This window comes from Scyliorhinus torazame, chromosome 22 (genome assembly GCF_047496885.1).
Source record: "Scyliorhinus torazame isolate Kashiwa2021f chromosome 22, sScyTor2.1, whole genome shotgun sequence".
Classification (NCBI taxonomy): domain Eukaryota; kingdom Metazoa; phylum Chordata; class Chondrichthyes; order Carcharhiniformes; family Scyliorhinidae; genus Scyliorhinus; species Scyliorhinus torazame.
Genome location: NC_092728.1, coordinates 83,967,546 through 83,982,487, shown reverse-complemented (window position 1 = coordinate 83,982,487; position 14,942 = coordinate 83,967,546). Strand labels below are relative to the sequence as shown.

The 14,942-nt window shown below is 46.1% G+C and overlaps 1 protein-coding gene across 7 annotated transcripts in view; it reads left to right on the top strand.

Annotated features, from left to right (window-relative positions):
- The window catches only part of mapkap1 (MAPK associated protein 1), a 426,562-nt gene that overhangs the window by 1,000 nt on the left and 410,620 nt on the right, over positions 1-14,942 (top strand). For 4 of the 7 annotated variants that reach the window (XM_072488481.1, XM_072488484.1, XM_072488486.1 and 1 more), the window contains one exon: positions 2,177-2,266. The exons of the other annotated variants lie outside the window; for them this stretch is intronic. In XM_072488481.1, the coding sequence (XP_072344582.1) occupies positions 2,186-2,266 (81 nt within the window). In that variant the 5' untranslated portion in view covers positions 2,177-2,185. Of the gene's footprint in view, positions 1-2,176; positions 2,267-14,942 lie in introns of those variants that run through there. 7 annotated transcript variants of the gene reach the window in all.

Sequence of the window (14,942 nt, the reverse complement as noted above, 5' to 3'; positions counted from 1 at the left end):
GTGGAGTTTTTTCCCCCTCATGTTAGCATTTGAGCATTTAAAAAATATATATCTTCGCTGCACGTGAGGATTGCTGGCAAGGCTCAAGGCATTTATAGCCTGCTCCTAATTGCACTTGAGAAGATAATGCTGAGCTGTCTTCCCAACCACTGACTCTGTGGGGCAGGTGCTCTCATGGTGCTGTTGGGAAAGAAGTTCCAGAATTCCAATCCAACAACCAGGAAGGAATGGTGATATATATCTAAGGCAGGACAGTATAAGACTTTGGGCAATGGTGGTGTTTCTATTCACGTGCTGCCCTTGTCTTTTAGGTGGTAGAGGTCATGGGTTTTGGCAGGTGCTGTCAAAGGGACCGTGGTAATTTGTTGCCGTTTGTCTTTGATGTGTCAGCTGTGTTCAAGAAAGAATTAGACTGTTATCTAAAAAGGAAGAATGTGCAAGGTGATGGGGAGAAGGTGTGGGAATGGCAGTAGGTGGATTGCTCATTAGGGGAATTGATTCAGACATGGGTTGAATGGCTTTCTGCACTGTAACAATTTTGAGGATCTGTGATCTTGCAGACAATCGGACCGCTGCCAGTGTGCACCAGTGGTGGAAGGCATGAATGTTTAAGGTAGTGGGTGGGGTGTCACTGAAGCAGGCTGCTTTCTCTTGGATAGTATCCAGCTTAAATATTGTTGGAACTGTTGTCCTTCAAGCAAGTGGGAGAGTCTTCCATCAACCTGTGATTTATGCTTTGTAGATGGTGAAATGACCTTTGAAGCTACTGAGATTGTGTTGTATGTTGATGAGGATGGGCAAGGTTGACAGTAATGGAGAGTCGGGTGAAGAACAGGTGTGGTATATTTAAAAATATTGCATGCACCTGATGGAGCCTGTATATATGGTTTGAGAAAATCCGTGTCATGCTTGTTGGCAGTGTGTTACGAATGCACCAAGTCTTGGAAAGTTTCAGCAGTCTTCAGTAAAATACAAAGAAGGGGTCGCTCCTTGTTCCTTTTTTTGTACTCTGGGAAAAATGCAGATATAGTGAACAATATACGTTAAGCTGCTTGTTTTGTTTGTACTTTCTGCATTTTGCTTTAGCTTATGTGCAGTGAGGAAGGACATTTCAATATTGTTCTGGGGTAACAAGAACATTGGCAATTATAAAATATGATAACTGTAATTTGCATTTATATACCACCTTTAACATTAAACCAAGTCCCATGGTGCTTCAGAGGAGGGTAATCAGATAGAAAATTGATCCTTATCCAAAGAAGATATTAGGAGGACTGACTGCAAGCTTGTTCAGAGAAGGTTTTAAGGAGTGTCTTAAAGGAGGAAAGTGAGGGGGAGAAATGTTGAGCTCAGATAGGGTCCACACTAGGGCCCCTTGAATTGCCAAGCGCACCATTTAAAAAATAAATTTAGACTACCCAATTATTTTTTCCAATTAAGAGGCAATTTAGTGTGGCCAATTCACCTACCATGCACATCTTTGGGTTGTGGGGGTTGAGACCCATGCAGACACTGGAAAAATGTGCAAACTCCACACAGACAGTGACCATTTAAATGTTTTAAAAGTAAAACTGAAACTTTTGTGCAGTTATCTTTGATCTTTCTAAATATTTAATTGCTGTCATTGTTTAAGCAACTGACTAGGAAGTCCATGCTTTGCGCTCACGAAGAATGAAATTCCTTCTTGACAACTTTTGCTTCCCAATTCCCTTCACAGAAATCAACAAATTCTTTCCTTTGAAGATCCTGATATATTTACACCAGTTAAAGCTGCCATTTAAGATTTAAAGTGGCCATTGCAGCTACTGGACAACCTCAGAAAGCAGTTTGCCACCTGCAGAGTAATCTCTATTCATTTTAATCCATTCTTGTAATGGATAGAACATACTTGGAACATTTCCTATGTTATTGATAGATGACCGTGTGATAGATGTACTAGAATTGTTTAGCTAGGGGGCAGCTACTTCTGATACTCAGATCTTCAGCACTACAGTCTAGATGTTATTTGCACCATTGTTTTTGCCATAATCAGTGTACTCGACCATTCCATATTGGGTTTTAGCATCTATAATAGTAGTAGGATTTCAAGAAAAGATTAAATTAGATCATCCACTCCGCACTTTTGGTTGAAGACGCATGCAAATACTTCAGCCTTGTCTCTTGCAATTGTATGCAGGTCTCCTCCATGCTTGAAGATGGGATGTTCATGGAGCTACCTCCTCCCATTCGTTGCCAGATTGTCCACCACCATTCTCAACTGGATGTGGTAGGGTTTATAGAGCTTTTCTCTAATCTGTGAATTGCAGCCTGCTACATTTGGTGTTTAGCATGCAAGTACCCTTGTGATGCAGCTTCAGTAGGTTAATGCCTAATTTTAAGGTTTGCCTGCTGCTGCTCTTGGCACACGCATCTATACTCTCTAAACAATCAGAGCTGATTTCCCTAGGTATGTGAAGTTGGTATTTTTAATTGGTTCTTGGAAAATAAGTATTGTTTACCTTGCCCACAGGCACATAAATAGGTGAGAAGAAATTTACACAAAGGGTGACCAGAATTTGAAAATCTCTGCTGTGGACCATCTTCTGAGCAAGATCCATAAATTCTTTCATGATGATCCTAATGGGTTTCTCTGAGTAGTAGAGGGAATCTAACACTAATTTGACCATAACTTCATAAATTTGAAGAAGACAACTTGTATTTATATAGTGAATGTAGCATAAAAATATCTTAAAGAATTGAAATGAGGTAATATAAAACAAAATATGACTCCTGGCAACATGAGGTATGAGAGCAGATGACCAAAAGCTTGGTCAAAGAGATGGGTATTAAGGCATGTCTAAAAGGAGAAAAGCAAGCTAGAGAGAGCAAGAGGTTTAGGGAGGGAATTACAACCAATGGTGGTAACTGCATGATTGGCAAGAGAAGTCATTGGTGATTCTCGGGCTATGATTAAATAATGAACTATGTTAGGAGAATGCAGTCTCATGTAAGAACATAAGAACTAAAAGCAGGAGTAGGCCATCTGGCCCCTCGAGCCTGCTCCACCATTCAATGAGATCATGGCTGATCTGTTGTGGACTCAGCTCCACTTTCCGTCCCGAACACCATAACCCTTAATCCCTTTATTCTTCAAAAAACTATCTATCTTTATCTTAAAAACATTTAATGAAGGAACCTCTACTGCTTCACTGGGCAAGGAATTCCATAGATTCACAACCCTTTGGTGAAGAAGTTCCTCCTAAACTCAGTCCTAAATCTACTTCCCCTTATTTTGAGGCTATGCCCCCTAGTTCTGCTTTCACCCGCCAGTGGAAACAACCTGCCCGCATCTGTCCTATCTATTCCCTTCATAATTTTATATGTTTCTATAAGATCCCCCCTCATCCTTCTAAATTCCAACGAGTACAGTCCCAGTCTACTCAACCTCTCTTCGTAATCCAACCCCATCAGCTCTGGGATTAACCTAGTGAATCTCCTCTGCACACCCTCCAGTGCCAGTACGTCCTTTCTCAAGTAAGGAGACCAAAACTGAACACACTACTCCAGGTGTGGCCTCGCTAACACCTTATACAGTTGCAACATCACCTCCCTAGTCTTAAACTCCATCCCTCCAGCAATGAAGGACAAAATTCCATTTGCCTTCTTAATCACCTGTTGCACCTGTAAACCAACTTTTTGCGACTCATGCACTAGCACACCCAGGTCTCTGCACAGCAGCATGTTTTAATATTTTATCATTTAAATAATAATTCCTTTTGCTGTTATTCCTACCAAAATGGATAACCTCACATTTGTCAACATTGTATTCCATCTGCCCATTCACTTATCCAAATCCCTCTGCAGACTTCCAGTATCCTCTGCACTTTTTGCTTTACCACTTATCTTAGTGTCGTCTGCAAACTTGGACACATTGCCCTTGGTCCCCAACTCCAAATCATCTATGTAAATTGTGAACAGTTGTGGGCCCAACACTGATCCCTGAGGGACACCACTAGCTACTGATTGCCAACCAGAGAAACAACCATTAATCCCCACTCTTTGCTTTCTATTCATTAACCAATCCTCTATCCATGCATCTTTATCTTATGCAGCAACCTTTTGTGTGGCACCTTGTCAAAGGCTTTCTGAAAATCCAGATATACCACATCCATTGGCTCCCCGTTATCTACCGCATTGGTAATGTCCTCAAAAAATTCCACTAAATTAGTTAGGCATGACCTGCCCTTTATGAACCCATGCTGCGTCTGCCCAATGGGACAATTTCCATCCAGATGCCTTGCTATTTCTTCCTTGATGATAGATTCCAGCATCTTCCCTACTACCGAAGTTAAGCTCATAATTACCCACTTTCTGCCTACCTCCTTTTTTAAACAGTGGTGTCACGTTTGCTAATTTCCAATCCGTCGGGACCACCCCAGAGTCTAGTGAATTTTGGTAAATTATCACTAGTGCATTTGCAATTTCCCTAGCTATCTCTTCTGGCACTCTGGAATGCATTCCATCAGGGCCAGGAGACTTGTCTACCTTTAGCCCCATTAGCTTGCCCATCACTACCTCCTTGGTGATAACAATCCTCTCAAGGTCCTCACCTGTCATAGCCTCATTTCCATCAGTCACTGGCATGTTATTTGTGTCTTCCACTGTGAAGACCGACCCAAAAAACCTGTTCAGTTCCTCAGCCATTTCCTCATCTCCCATTATTAAATCTCCCTTCTCATCCTCTAAAGGACCAATATTTACTTTAGCCACTCTTTTTTGTTTTATATATTTGTAGAAACTTTTACTATCTGTTTTTATATTCTGAGCATGTTTACTCTCATAACCTATCTTACTCTTCTTTATAGCTTTTTTAATCGCTTTCTGTTGCCCCCTAAAGATTTCCCAGTCCTCTAGCCTCCCACTAATCTTTGCTACTTTGTATGCTTTTTCCTTCAATTTGATACTCTCCCTTATGTCCTTGGATATCCACGGTCGATTTTCCCTCTTTTTACCGTCCTTCCTTTTTGTTGGTATAAACCTTTGCTGAGCACTGTGAAAAATCGCTTGGCAGGTTCTCCACTGTTAACTGTTTCACCATAAAGTCTGCTCCCAGTCTACCTTAGCTAGTTCTCTCATCCCACTGTAATCTCCTTTGTTTAAGCACAAAACACTAGTGCTTGATTTTACCTTCTCACCCTATTGTGATTGCTCCTTCCAAGAGGATCCCTAACTATGAGATCCTGAATCCTGAATGTAGCTGAGTGATAGTGGAGAAAAACAAGAACTTGCAATTATGTAGTGTCTTTAACATAGTAAAATGTCACAAGGTGCTTTACGGGAGTTTTATCACTCAACTTGACACCAAGCAACATAGCGGACATTTAGGTAGATGAGAAAGGGGATATTGTGGTCGATGAGAAAGAGCTTTTAAGGAGTGCCTTATAGGAGGATAGAGATGACTAGAAGCAGAGAGGTGGAGGGAAGGAATTTCAGAGCTCCAGGTTTTAGCAGCTGAAGACTAGATTACCAGTGGTGGAACGATTTTAAAGTCTGTATGCTCAAGCGGTCAGAACAGGAGGAGGGCAGTTGCCTCAGGCGATTACAGAGAAAGAGAAGGGCGTAACCATAGATGGATTTGGAAAGCAGGATGAGCATTTTCAAATTGAGGGGCTGCTTAACCAGCAGCCAGTGTGGGCCAACGAGCACAGATGATAAATGAATGGGTCTTGGTGTGAATTAGTTCATGGCACCAGAGTTTTGAACAACCTCAAGTTTATGGAGTGTGTAACGTGGGAGCTGTCCAAAGGTGTGTCTAGTCTAGAGGCAACAGATGTAGTGGTAATGACAGATGGGGGGGGGAATTGGGCGATGTTATGGAAATGGACAGTTTTAGTTATGGCACGGATATGTGGACAGAAGCTCATCTCTGGGTCAAAGACTTTCACCATGGTTGTGAGAAGTCTGGTTCAGAGTCGGGTGCTTGGCAGGAAGAGGGATGCAGTTGGTGGCTAAGGAACCAAGTTTGTCACAAGGACCCAGGACAATGGTTTCAGTTTTCTCCATGTTTAGTTGGTCGAAATTTCTGCTGATACAGTATTGGATGTCAGACGAGTATACCTTTTGTGTGTATGATGGGCAGCTCCACGTTGCTCTGCTCTTGCCAGTCAGTGCTGCAAGCCCACCAGATGGGTGGCCCAGTACATAGAGATTGTGCGGAAGTGGGTCCTGGTGTGTGAAATTCTCTAATCTCTCCTTTTTCACCGCCACAACCTTATCCAAACTACCGTTTCCTACAAACACCTCTCTCTCTCTCTCTCTCTCTCTCTCCCTCTCCCTCTCCCTCTCCCTCTCCCTCTCCCTCTCCCTCTCCCTCTCCCTCTCCCTCTCCCTCTCCCTCTCCTCTCTCTCTCTCTCTCTCTCTCTCTCTCTCTATCTCTAGAGCAAGAACATCCATCTTCAATTGGGCAATTGCCAATGCTGTACGAGTTTAACGTTACCTCCATGCTTGTGTTCTCTTATCTTTTAAGTGCAAAAATGAAGATTCTGACTTTTAGTATGACCTTAACTTAGGTTGCAACCTCATCTCTATCTGCACATCACTCTCTTATTTAAAACATTTGAAACAAGGGGGCAGCATGGTGGTGCAGTGGATGATCATTCATTATGATCATCCAATTCAACAGCTTGATTCCCTTCGCGCCAAGTGCGATATATCTAACTGCTTCTTGAAAACATATGTTTTGGCCTCAATTTCTTTCTGTGGTAGTGAACTCCACTGGCTGACTACTCTCTGGGTGAAGAAATTTCTCTTCATCTCTGTCTAAATGGCCTACCCTATCCTCCGACTGTGATCCCTAGTTTTGGACACCCCTACCATTTGGAACATCTTTCTTGCATTTACCCTGTCTAGTCCTGTTAGAATTTTTAGGTTTCTGTGAGATCCCCACCCCTCGTTCTTCTGAACTCCAGCGAATACAGTCCTTACTGACTCTCCTCGTACATCAGTCCTACCACCCCAGGAATCAGTCTGGTAAACCTTCTCTGCACCCACTCTAGAGCAAGAACATCCTTCCTCAAATAAGCTGCACGCAATATTTCAGGTGTGGCCTCACCAAGCCCTGGTATAATTGCAGCAAGGCATCACTGACCCTGCACTCAAATCCTCTTGCTCTGAAGGACAACATACCATTTGTTATCTTACTGCTCCATATGCATGCTTACCTTTAGCGACTGGTTTATGAGGACACCCAGGTCTTGTTGCACATTCCCTTCTCTTAATTTATGGCCATACAGATAATCTGCCACATCGTTTCTGCTGCCAAGTGGATAACCTCACATTTATCCAAATAATACTGCATCTGCCATTCATTTTCCCCACTCACTCAACCTGCCCAAATCGCACTGAAGGTTCTCTGCATCCTCATTGCAGCTCACCCTCCCACTCAGCTCTGTCATCTGGAAGTGCACCCTGCAGTTTGGCAGACTTGGGTGTGGCATTTGTCTCAGAGGTTAATGCCAATATAAAAAATACTTCTTAAGTTTTCCACTTGTCAACTCTTAACAATTGGAGTCTTACAGTTTCAGACACCAGGCAATCAAGATGAAAACAATAAAAATAACAATCTTTTCCTAACTGCACTCCTAAATACATATAGACCAAATAATATTTCCGGAGTAGAAAAGCATACTTCCAAAGGCAAACCCAAAAAATACACTTGAACAAAAGTGGCACAAATAATAAATGCAGATGAAGTATATCACACTTCAATTTAAAAAAAACTTTTATTATTGTAATGTATTTAAAGCTCACAGTGAGGCTCCCATTTAGGTATTCGACATTTGGGTGAGATACTGGAAGATGATTGTAATCAACTGGCAGGAGAAGAGGAGGATTTTCCTCAATAAATAACAAGGCTGACTTAGTTTGTGAATGTCAGACTATGTTAAAAGCCTATCAGGTCACACTTGTTGATACTTGTATCAACAAAACATTGCAAGCCAGATCTCACAAACGTTAATTACAATGTTTTAATAAGCAACTGTGAGGAGTAACTTGATTTTTGGTGAACATTTTACTACCTTCATTGGTAAGTCCCGATGTCACTGGAGAAACTGTTTAAGAAGTCAGGAAATGGTCAGTACAGGATATTGCAAGTTCTATGAAACTTTAAAAAGTATGTTTTTTTAGAAGTAAAACTTGGGCATAGTTTGAATATTGGAAATATTTCCCCTTCAAAGTTTAAAAAATATATATATTTTATTAAAGTTTTCAAACACAGGGCTGCTGCTGCTGGCTATCTATCTTCCCCCTAACGTTCCGCTAGATAGTCGAGGAACGGTTGCCACCGCCTGTTGAACCCTTGAGCCGATCCTCTCAGTGCAAACTTCATCCGCTCCAGTTTTATGAACCCCGCCATATCGTTTATCCAGGTCTCCAGGCCAGGGGGTTTCATTTCCTTCCACATAAGTAAAATCCTACACCGGGCTACTAGGGACGCAAAGGCCACAACATCGGCCTCTTTCACCTCCTGCACTCGCGGCTCATCCGCTACTCCAAATATAGCTAACCCCCAGCCTGGCTTGACCCGGACCTTCACCACCTTCGAGATCACTCCCGTCACTCCCCTCCAATACCCCTCCAGTGCCGGACACGACCAAAACATATGTGTGTGATTCGCCGGGCTTCCCCCGCATCTCCCACACTTGTCCTCCACGCCGAAGAACCTGCTCAACCTTGCTCCCGTTATGTGTGCTCTATGCAGCACCTTAAATTGAATCAGGCTAAGCCTGACACACAAGGAAGAGGAATTTACCCTGCTTAGGGCATCAGCCCACAAACCCTCCCCAATCTCCTCCCCGAGCTCTTCTTCCCATTTTCCCTTCAGTTCGTCCACCAGCTCCTCCCCCTCTTCTCTCATCTCCCGGTATATCTCGGACACTTTGCCCTCCCCGACCCACACCCCCGAAAGCACCCTGTCCTGGATCCCTTGTGTCGGGAGCAGCGGAAATTCCCTCACCAGTTGTCTCGTGAACTGCATATACCTAAAGGTATTTCCCAGGGGCAGATAATACTTTTCCTCAAGCACTCGCAAACGTCCCATCTATAAATAAGTCTCCCACTCTCCTGATTCCTGCCCAGTGCCAGCTCTGGAATCCTCCGTCCAGCCTCCCTGGGGCAAACCTATGGTTGTTCCTGATCGGGGACCACACCGAGGCTCCCAGCACATCCCTCTTGTCGCCTCCATTGCCCCCAGATACTTAATGTTGCCGCCACCACTGGGTTCGTGGTAAACTTTTTCGGGGAGAGCGGTAATGGCGCCGTCACCAGCGCCTGCAAGCTCGTCCCTTTGCAGGACTTCATCTCCAACCTTTTCCACGCTGCTCCCTCTCCCTCTATCATCCATTTACGAATCATCGCCACGTTGGCGGCCCAATAGTAGTCGCCCACATTCGGCAACGCCAGTCCCCCTCTGTCTCTGCTACGTTGTAGGAACCCCCTCCTTACCCTCGGGCCTTCCCTGCCCACACGAAGCTTGTGATGCTCCTATCTATTTTTTTAAAGAAGGCCTTAGTGATCAGTATAGGGAGACATTGGAACACAAATAGGAACCTCGGGAGGACCATCATCTTAATTGCCTGCACTCTGCCCGCCAGTGACAGCGGCTGCATGTCCCACCTTTTGAAATCCTCTTCCATTTGTTCCACCAGCCGTGTCAGATTGAGTCTGTGTAAGGTTCCCCAGCTCCTGGCTATCTGAATCCCCAGGTATCGGAAGTTTCTTTCCACTCTCCTTAGCGGTAGGCCATCTATCCCTCTACTCTGGTCCCCAGGGTGTATCACAAAAAGCTCACTCTTTCCCATGTTAAGCCTATATCCCGAGAAATCTCCAAATTCCCTCAATATCTGCATGACCTCTGTCATCCCCCCCACTGGATCTGTCACATACAGCAGTAGGTCATCCGCATAGAGTGACACTCAGTGTTCCTCTCCCCCTCTAACCACCCCTCTCCATATTCTGGAGTCTCTCAGCGCTATGGCCAGTGGTTCAATTGCCAGCACGAACAGTAATGGGGACAGCGGGCATCCATGTCTTGTACCCCTGTGTAGTCGAAAATACTCCGACCTTTGCCGATTTGTGACACACTTGCCGTTGGGGCCCCATAGAGGAGTTTAACCCAGCTGACAAACCCCTCCCCGAACCTCCTCAGCACCTCCCATAGATACTCCCACTCCACCCTACCAAATGCCTTCTCTGCATCCATTGCCGCCACTATCTTTGCCTCCCCCTCTGCTGGGGGCATCATTATCACCCCTAATAGCCGTCGCACATTGACATTCAATTGTCTCCCCTTTACGAACCCTGTCTGGTCTTCGTGCACCACCCTGGGGACACAATCCTCCATCCTCGTTGCCAGCACCTTTGCCAGCAACTTGGCATCCACATTTAGCAATGAGATAGGCCTATAGGACCCACACTGCAGCGGATCTTTATCTCGCTTCAAGATTAGTGATATCGTCGCTCCGACATTGTCGGGGGTAGGGTCCCCCCTTCTCTGGCCTCATTAAAGGTTCTTACCAGCAGCGGGGCCAACAAGTCCACATATTTTCTATAGAATTCCACCGGGAACCCATCTGGTCCTGGGGCCTTCCCTGCCTACATGTTCCCCAGCCCTTTGGTCACCTCGTCCACCCCAATTGGCGCCCCCAGGCCTACCACCTCCTGCTCCTCCACCTTCGGGAACCTTAGTTGGTCCAGAAACTGCTGCATCCCCTCTTTTCCCTCCGGGGGTTGGGACCTATATAGCCTCTCGTAAAAGGTCTCAAACACCTCGTTTATCTTCCCTGCTCTCCGCACCATGGCTCCCGTTTCATCCCTAACTCCCCCTATCTCCTTCGCCGCTGTCCTCTTTCGCAGCTGGTGGGCCAACAGGCGACTCACCTTTTCCCCATATTCATATCTCATCCCCTGTGCCTTCCTCCACTGTGCCTCTGCCCTCCCTGTGGTGAGCAGATCGAACTCCGCCTGGAGTTGTCGCCTCTCCCTGTATAGTCCTTCATCCGGGGCCTCCGCATATTTTTTATCTACCCTCAAAATCTCCCCCAGTAGTCTTTCCCTTTCTTTGGCCTCCGTTTTCCCCTTGTGAGCCCTGATGGAGATCAACTCTCCCCTGACCACCGCTTTTAGTGCTTCCCATACTACTCCTACTCGGACCTCCCCGTCGTCGTTGGCCTCCAGGTATCTTTCGATACATCCCCGCACCCTTCCGCAGACTCCCTCATCCGCCAATAATCCCACATCCAGTCGCCAGAGTGGACGCTAGTTCCAGGTCCACCCAGTGTGGGGCATGATCTGAAACAGCTATGGCTGAGTACTCAGTTCCTTCCACCCTCGAAATCAGTGACCTTCCCAAAACAAAGAAATCTATCCGGGAGTACACCTTATGGACATGGGAGAAAAAGGAGAGCTCTTTTGCCATCGGCCTAACAAATCGCCACGGATCCACTCCCCCCATTTGGTCCACAAACCCCCTAAGCACCTTGGCCGCTGCCGGCCGTCTTCCGGTCCTAGATCTAGATCTATCTAACCCTGGGTCCAGCACGGTGTTGAAGTCCCCGTCCCCCCCCCATTATCAGGTTTCCTACCTCCAGGTCCGGGATACGTCCCAGCATCCGCTTCATAAATCCCACATCATCCCAATTCGGGGCATATACATTAACCAACACGACCTCCATTCCCTGCAGTCTGCCGCTCACCATCACATATCTGCCCCTGCTGTCCACTACAATGTTCCTAGCCTCGAATGACACCCGTTTCCCCACCAATATGGCCACCCCCCTATTCTTTGCATCCAGCCCCGAGTGGAACACCTGCCCCACCCATCCTTTCCTTAACCTAACCTGGTCCGCCACCTTCAGGTGCGTCTCCTGAAGCATGGCCACGTCTGCCTTCAGTCCTTTTAAGTGCGCGAACACTCGGGCCCTCTTAATCGGCCCATTTAGGCCTCTCATGTTCCACGTGATCAGCCGGACTGGGGGGCTGCCTGCCCCCCTCTCCTGTCGACTAGCCATCACCTTCTCTGGGCCAGTCCCACGTCCAGGTTCCGCGCACCCACTCGTCCCCCAGGCGGCGCATTCCCGCCCCGACCACCTTTTCTTTTACCAGTTCCTTCTCGATCTCCGCAGCAGCAACCCAGTTATCCCCCCCCCCCCCCCCCCCTCCCCAGCTAGACTCCCATCTAGCATGGTTACTCCCCCCATATTGCTTCCGAAAGTCAGCTGACTTCAACTGACCCCGGTTTCTCCCGCTCTCTCCTTGACCCCCCCCCCCCCCCCCCCCCCGGTGAGGAACTCCCACCCACCTTGCGCCTATCTTCCCGCCATCATCTTTCTGACGCGGGAACAAGAAAAAGAAACCTTGTGTTCTTTAGAGCCGCCCCGCCCCTCGTGGCGCAGCTCCCTCTGCCGCCCCACTCCCATTCCCCATCGCCCGCCTGAGTCTCTTCTCCCCCCCCCCCCCGGCGCCCACATTTCTCAATGTCCCCCCCTCCCCAATTTACATTTCTATATACATCAGCATTGTCGTTTCCCCTCCAACATCAGTCCCTCAGTTCTGATCCAGTTTCTCGTTTTTAATGAAGGTCCATGCTTCTTCCGCCGTTTCGAAGTAGTAATGCCTCTCCTGGTGCGTGACCCACAGTCGCGCCGGCTGCAACATCCCGAACTTCACTTTCTTCTTGTGCTGCACCTCCTTGGCTCGATTGAAGCTCGTCCTCCTTCTCGCCACCTCCGCACTCCAACCCTGATACACTCGTACCACCGCATTCTCCCATCTACTACTCTGTACCTTCTTGGCCCATCTCAGAACCGCCTCTCTATCATTGAAGCGGTGAAATCGCACGATCATCGCCCTAGGTGGTTCTCCCGCCTCTGGTCTCCTCGCAGGGACCCGATGGGCCCCTTCCATTTCCAAGGGGCCCGAGGGGGCCTCAGCTCCCATTAGCGAGCGTAGCATCGTACTCACGTAAGCCCCGCCGTCAGCTCCTTCCACTCCCTCGGGGAGACCCAGTATCCGGAGGTTCTTTCTCCGTGATCTGTTTTCTAGGACTTCAATCCTTTCGATGCACTTCTTATGGAGCGCCTCGTGCGTCAGCATTTTGACCGCCAGGCCCAGGATCTCGTCCTCGTTGTCAGTCACCTTATGCTCCACCACACGGAGCTCTATCTCCTGGGTCTTTTGTGTCTCCTTAAGCCCCTCAATTGCTTGTAGCATCGGGGCCAGCACCTCCTTTTTTAGCAACTCCACACACCGTCTTAAAAATTCATCCTGGTCCGGTCCCCATGTCGCCTGGGCTCCCTCCGCCGCCATCTTGCTCCTTTCTTCCTTCTGCCACTGCCCTCGAGGATTCTTCGAGATCTGGCCGCTGCCGCCGATATTTTTCTTTTTCGCTGGGGGGGACTCCCTGTTGTCTCACCCCACACTGGGTTTTGTCCCGAAAAAATTCCCTGTTGGGGCTCTTAAAAGAGCCCGAAGGTCCGTTTGAGCTGGAGCCGCCGAAACGTGCGACTTAGCTGGTCATCGCCGCAACCGGAAGTCCCCCTTCAAAGTTAAATGTTACTTCAGTGCATTGAGATGTAACTCCAATCTGATTTGAAGATAACCAAAAATAATGTACTGCTGAACTATGGATTTTGATTTTATTAACTGATCAATGCTCCTTTAATTGTGTTAGATCTATCAAACTATCTTCTAATGGACTGGTACTGTGGGTAAACATATTGTCCTTTCAATTCTGGTATATGGACCAGATCTAGGCCAGATTGATGGATTAAACCCTTCCCTATCTTTTGACTAGATAACATGAAATTAATGTGGAGGCCTTCACCCATATCTATCATTTATGTTGTCCACAAAAGTCTCCCTGTATTTAGTTAAGCCATAAGCAGATGTGAGAAGTGGGTGACAACCACATTGGATCTATTCCAGTGTAGCTGAGATTGAACAGCTGGAGCTCTTTGGTCTAGAAAAGAGAAGACTGAGAGAGAAGTGATGACCTGATAGAGGTCTCGAAAATTCTAAAGAAAGAGTAGATACAAAGATGATGTTTCCACTTGTGGAGAGTCTAAAACTAGTGGCCATAATATCCGATGATCACTAATAAATCTATTAAGGAATCCAGGAGAAACAAGCGGTGAGAATGGAATGGCCTGTTTCTGTGTGGCAAAATTCTCTGATACTCTTGATGCGGGTATTAAAACATATTGAGGGCAAAATAAAAAGCTTTGTTGTGTAGCCAGCAGCAATTGTCTCTCTTCTGGATGCATGTTGCGGACTGAGCGTGTTTAGTATCATAGAGTTAATACCCTTTACCTTGGTAATCACTAATTAACTCAAACTTGCATAAGAAAAATACTAACATATGACAGATTAAGAACTTTCATTATGGAAGTAAAGAGCATTTCTTAAATATTGACACTAGAAGTAATTTTAATAGTGTTTTATTCCAAACCCTCACTGCTATTTTCTTAAAGTTGCTATATTGGTGTTCTAGGCCCTATCTGAATTTCTGCAGATCCATGAAGTGCAATGACATTTCTGCTAATTTTCTGTGCCAATTGGTCATTCTGCATTCCTAGACTTATAAGGGATCAAAAAAGTAATTTTATTGAATCGGTTTGCATGATGTCATGAACTGCTGATAATTCTTGAACAATTGTTGCTGACTATTTGTGATTAGGTTTAGTGAAAATACCATAAAGGTGTTTTTGTTTGTCATGGTGGTTAACAGCTGAATATTTTCAGGTCATAGATATCACAAAATATTCATTCAGCAAATGATTAAAAACTTTGTTGTCAGGAAATAATGGTCACAATTATAAAAAAAAGGAAAATAGAAGTACCGTAGGGAAGTGCTATAAGATGCACTTTTATACTTTGAACTGTAAGCTTGGCTGAGTCAGCAGGG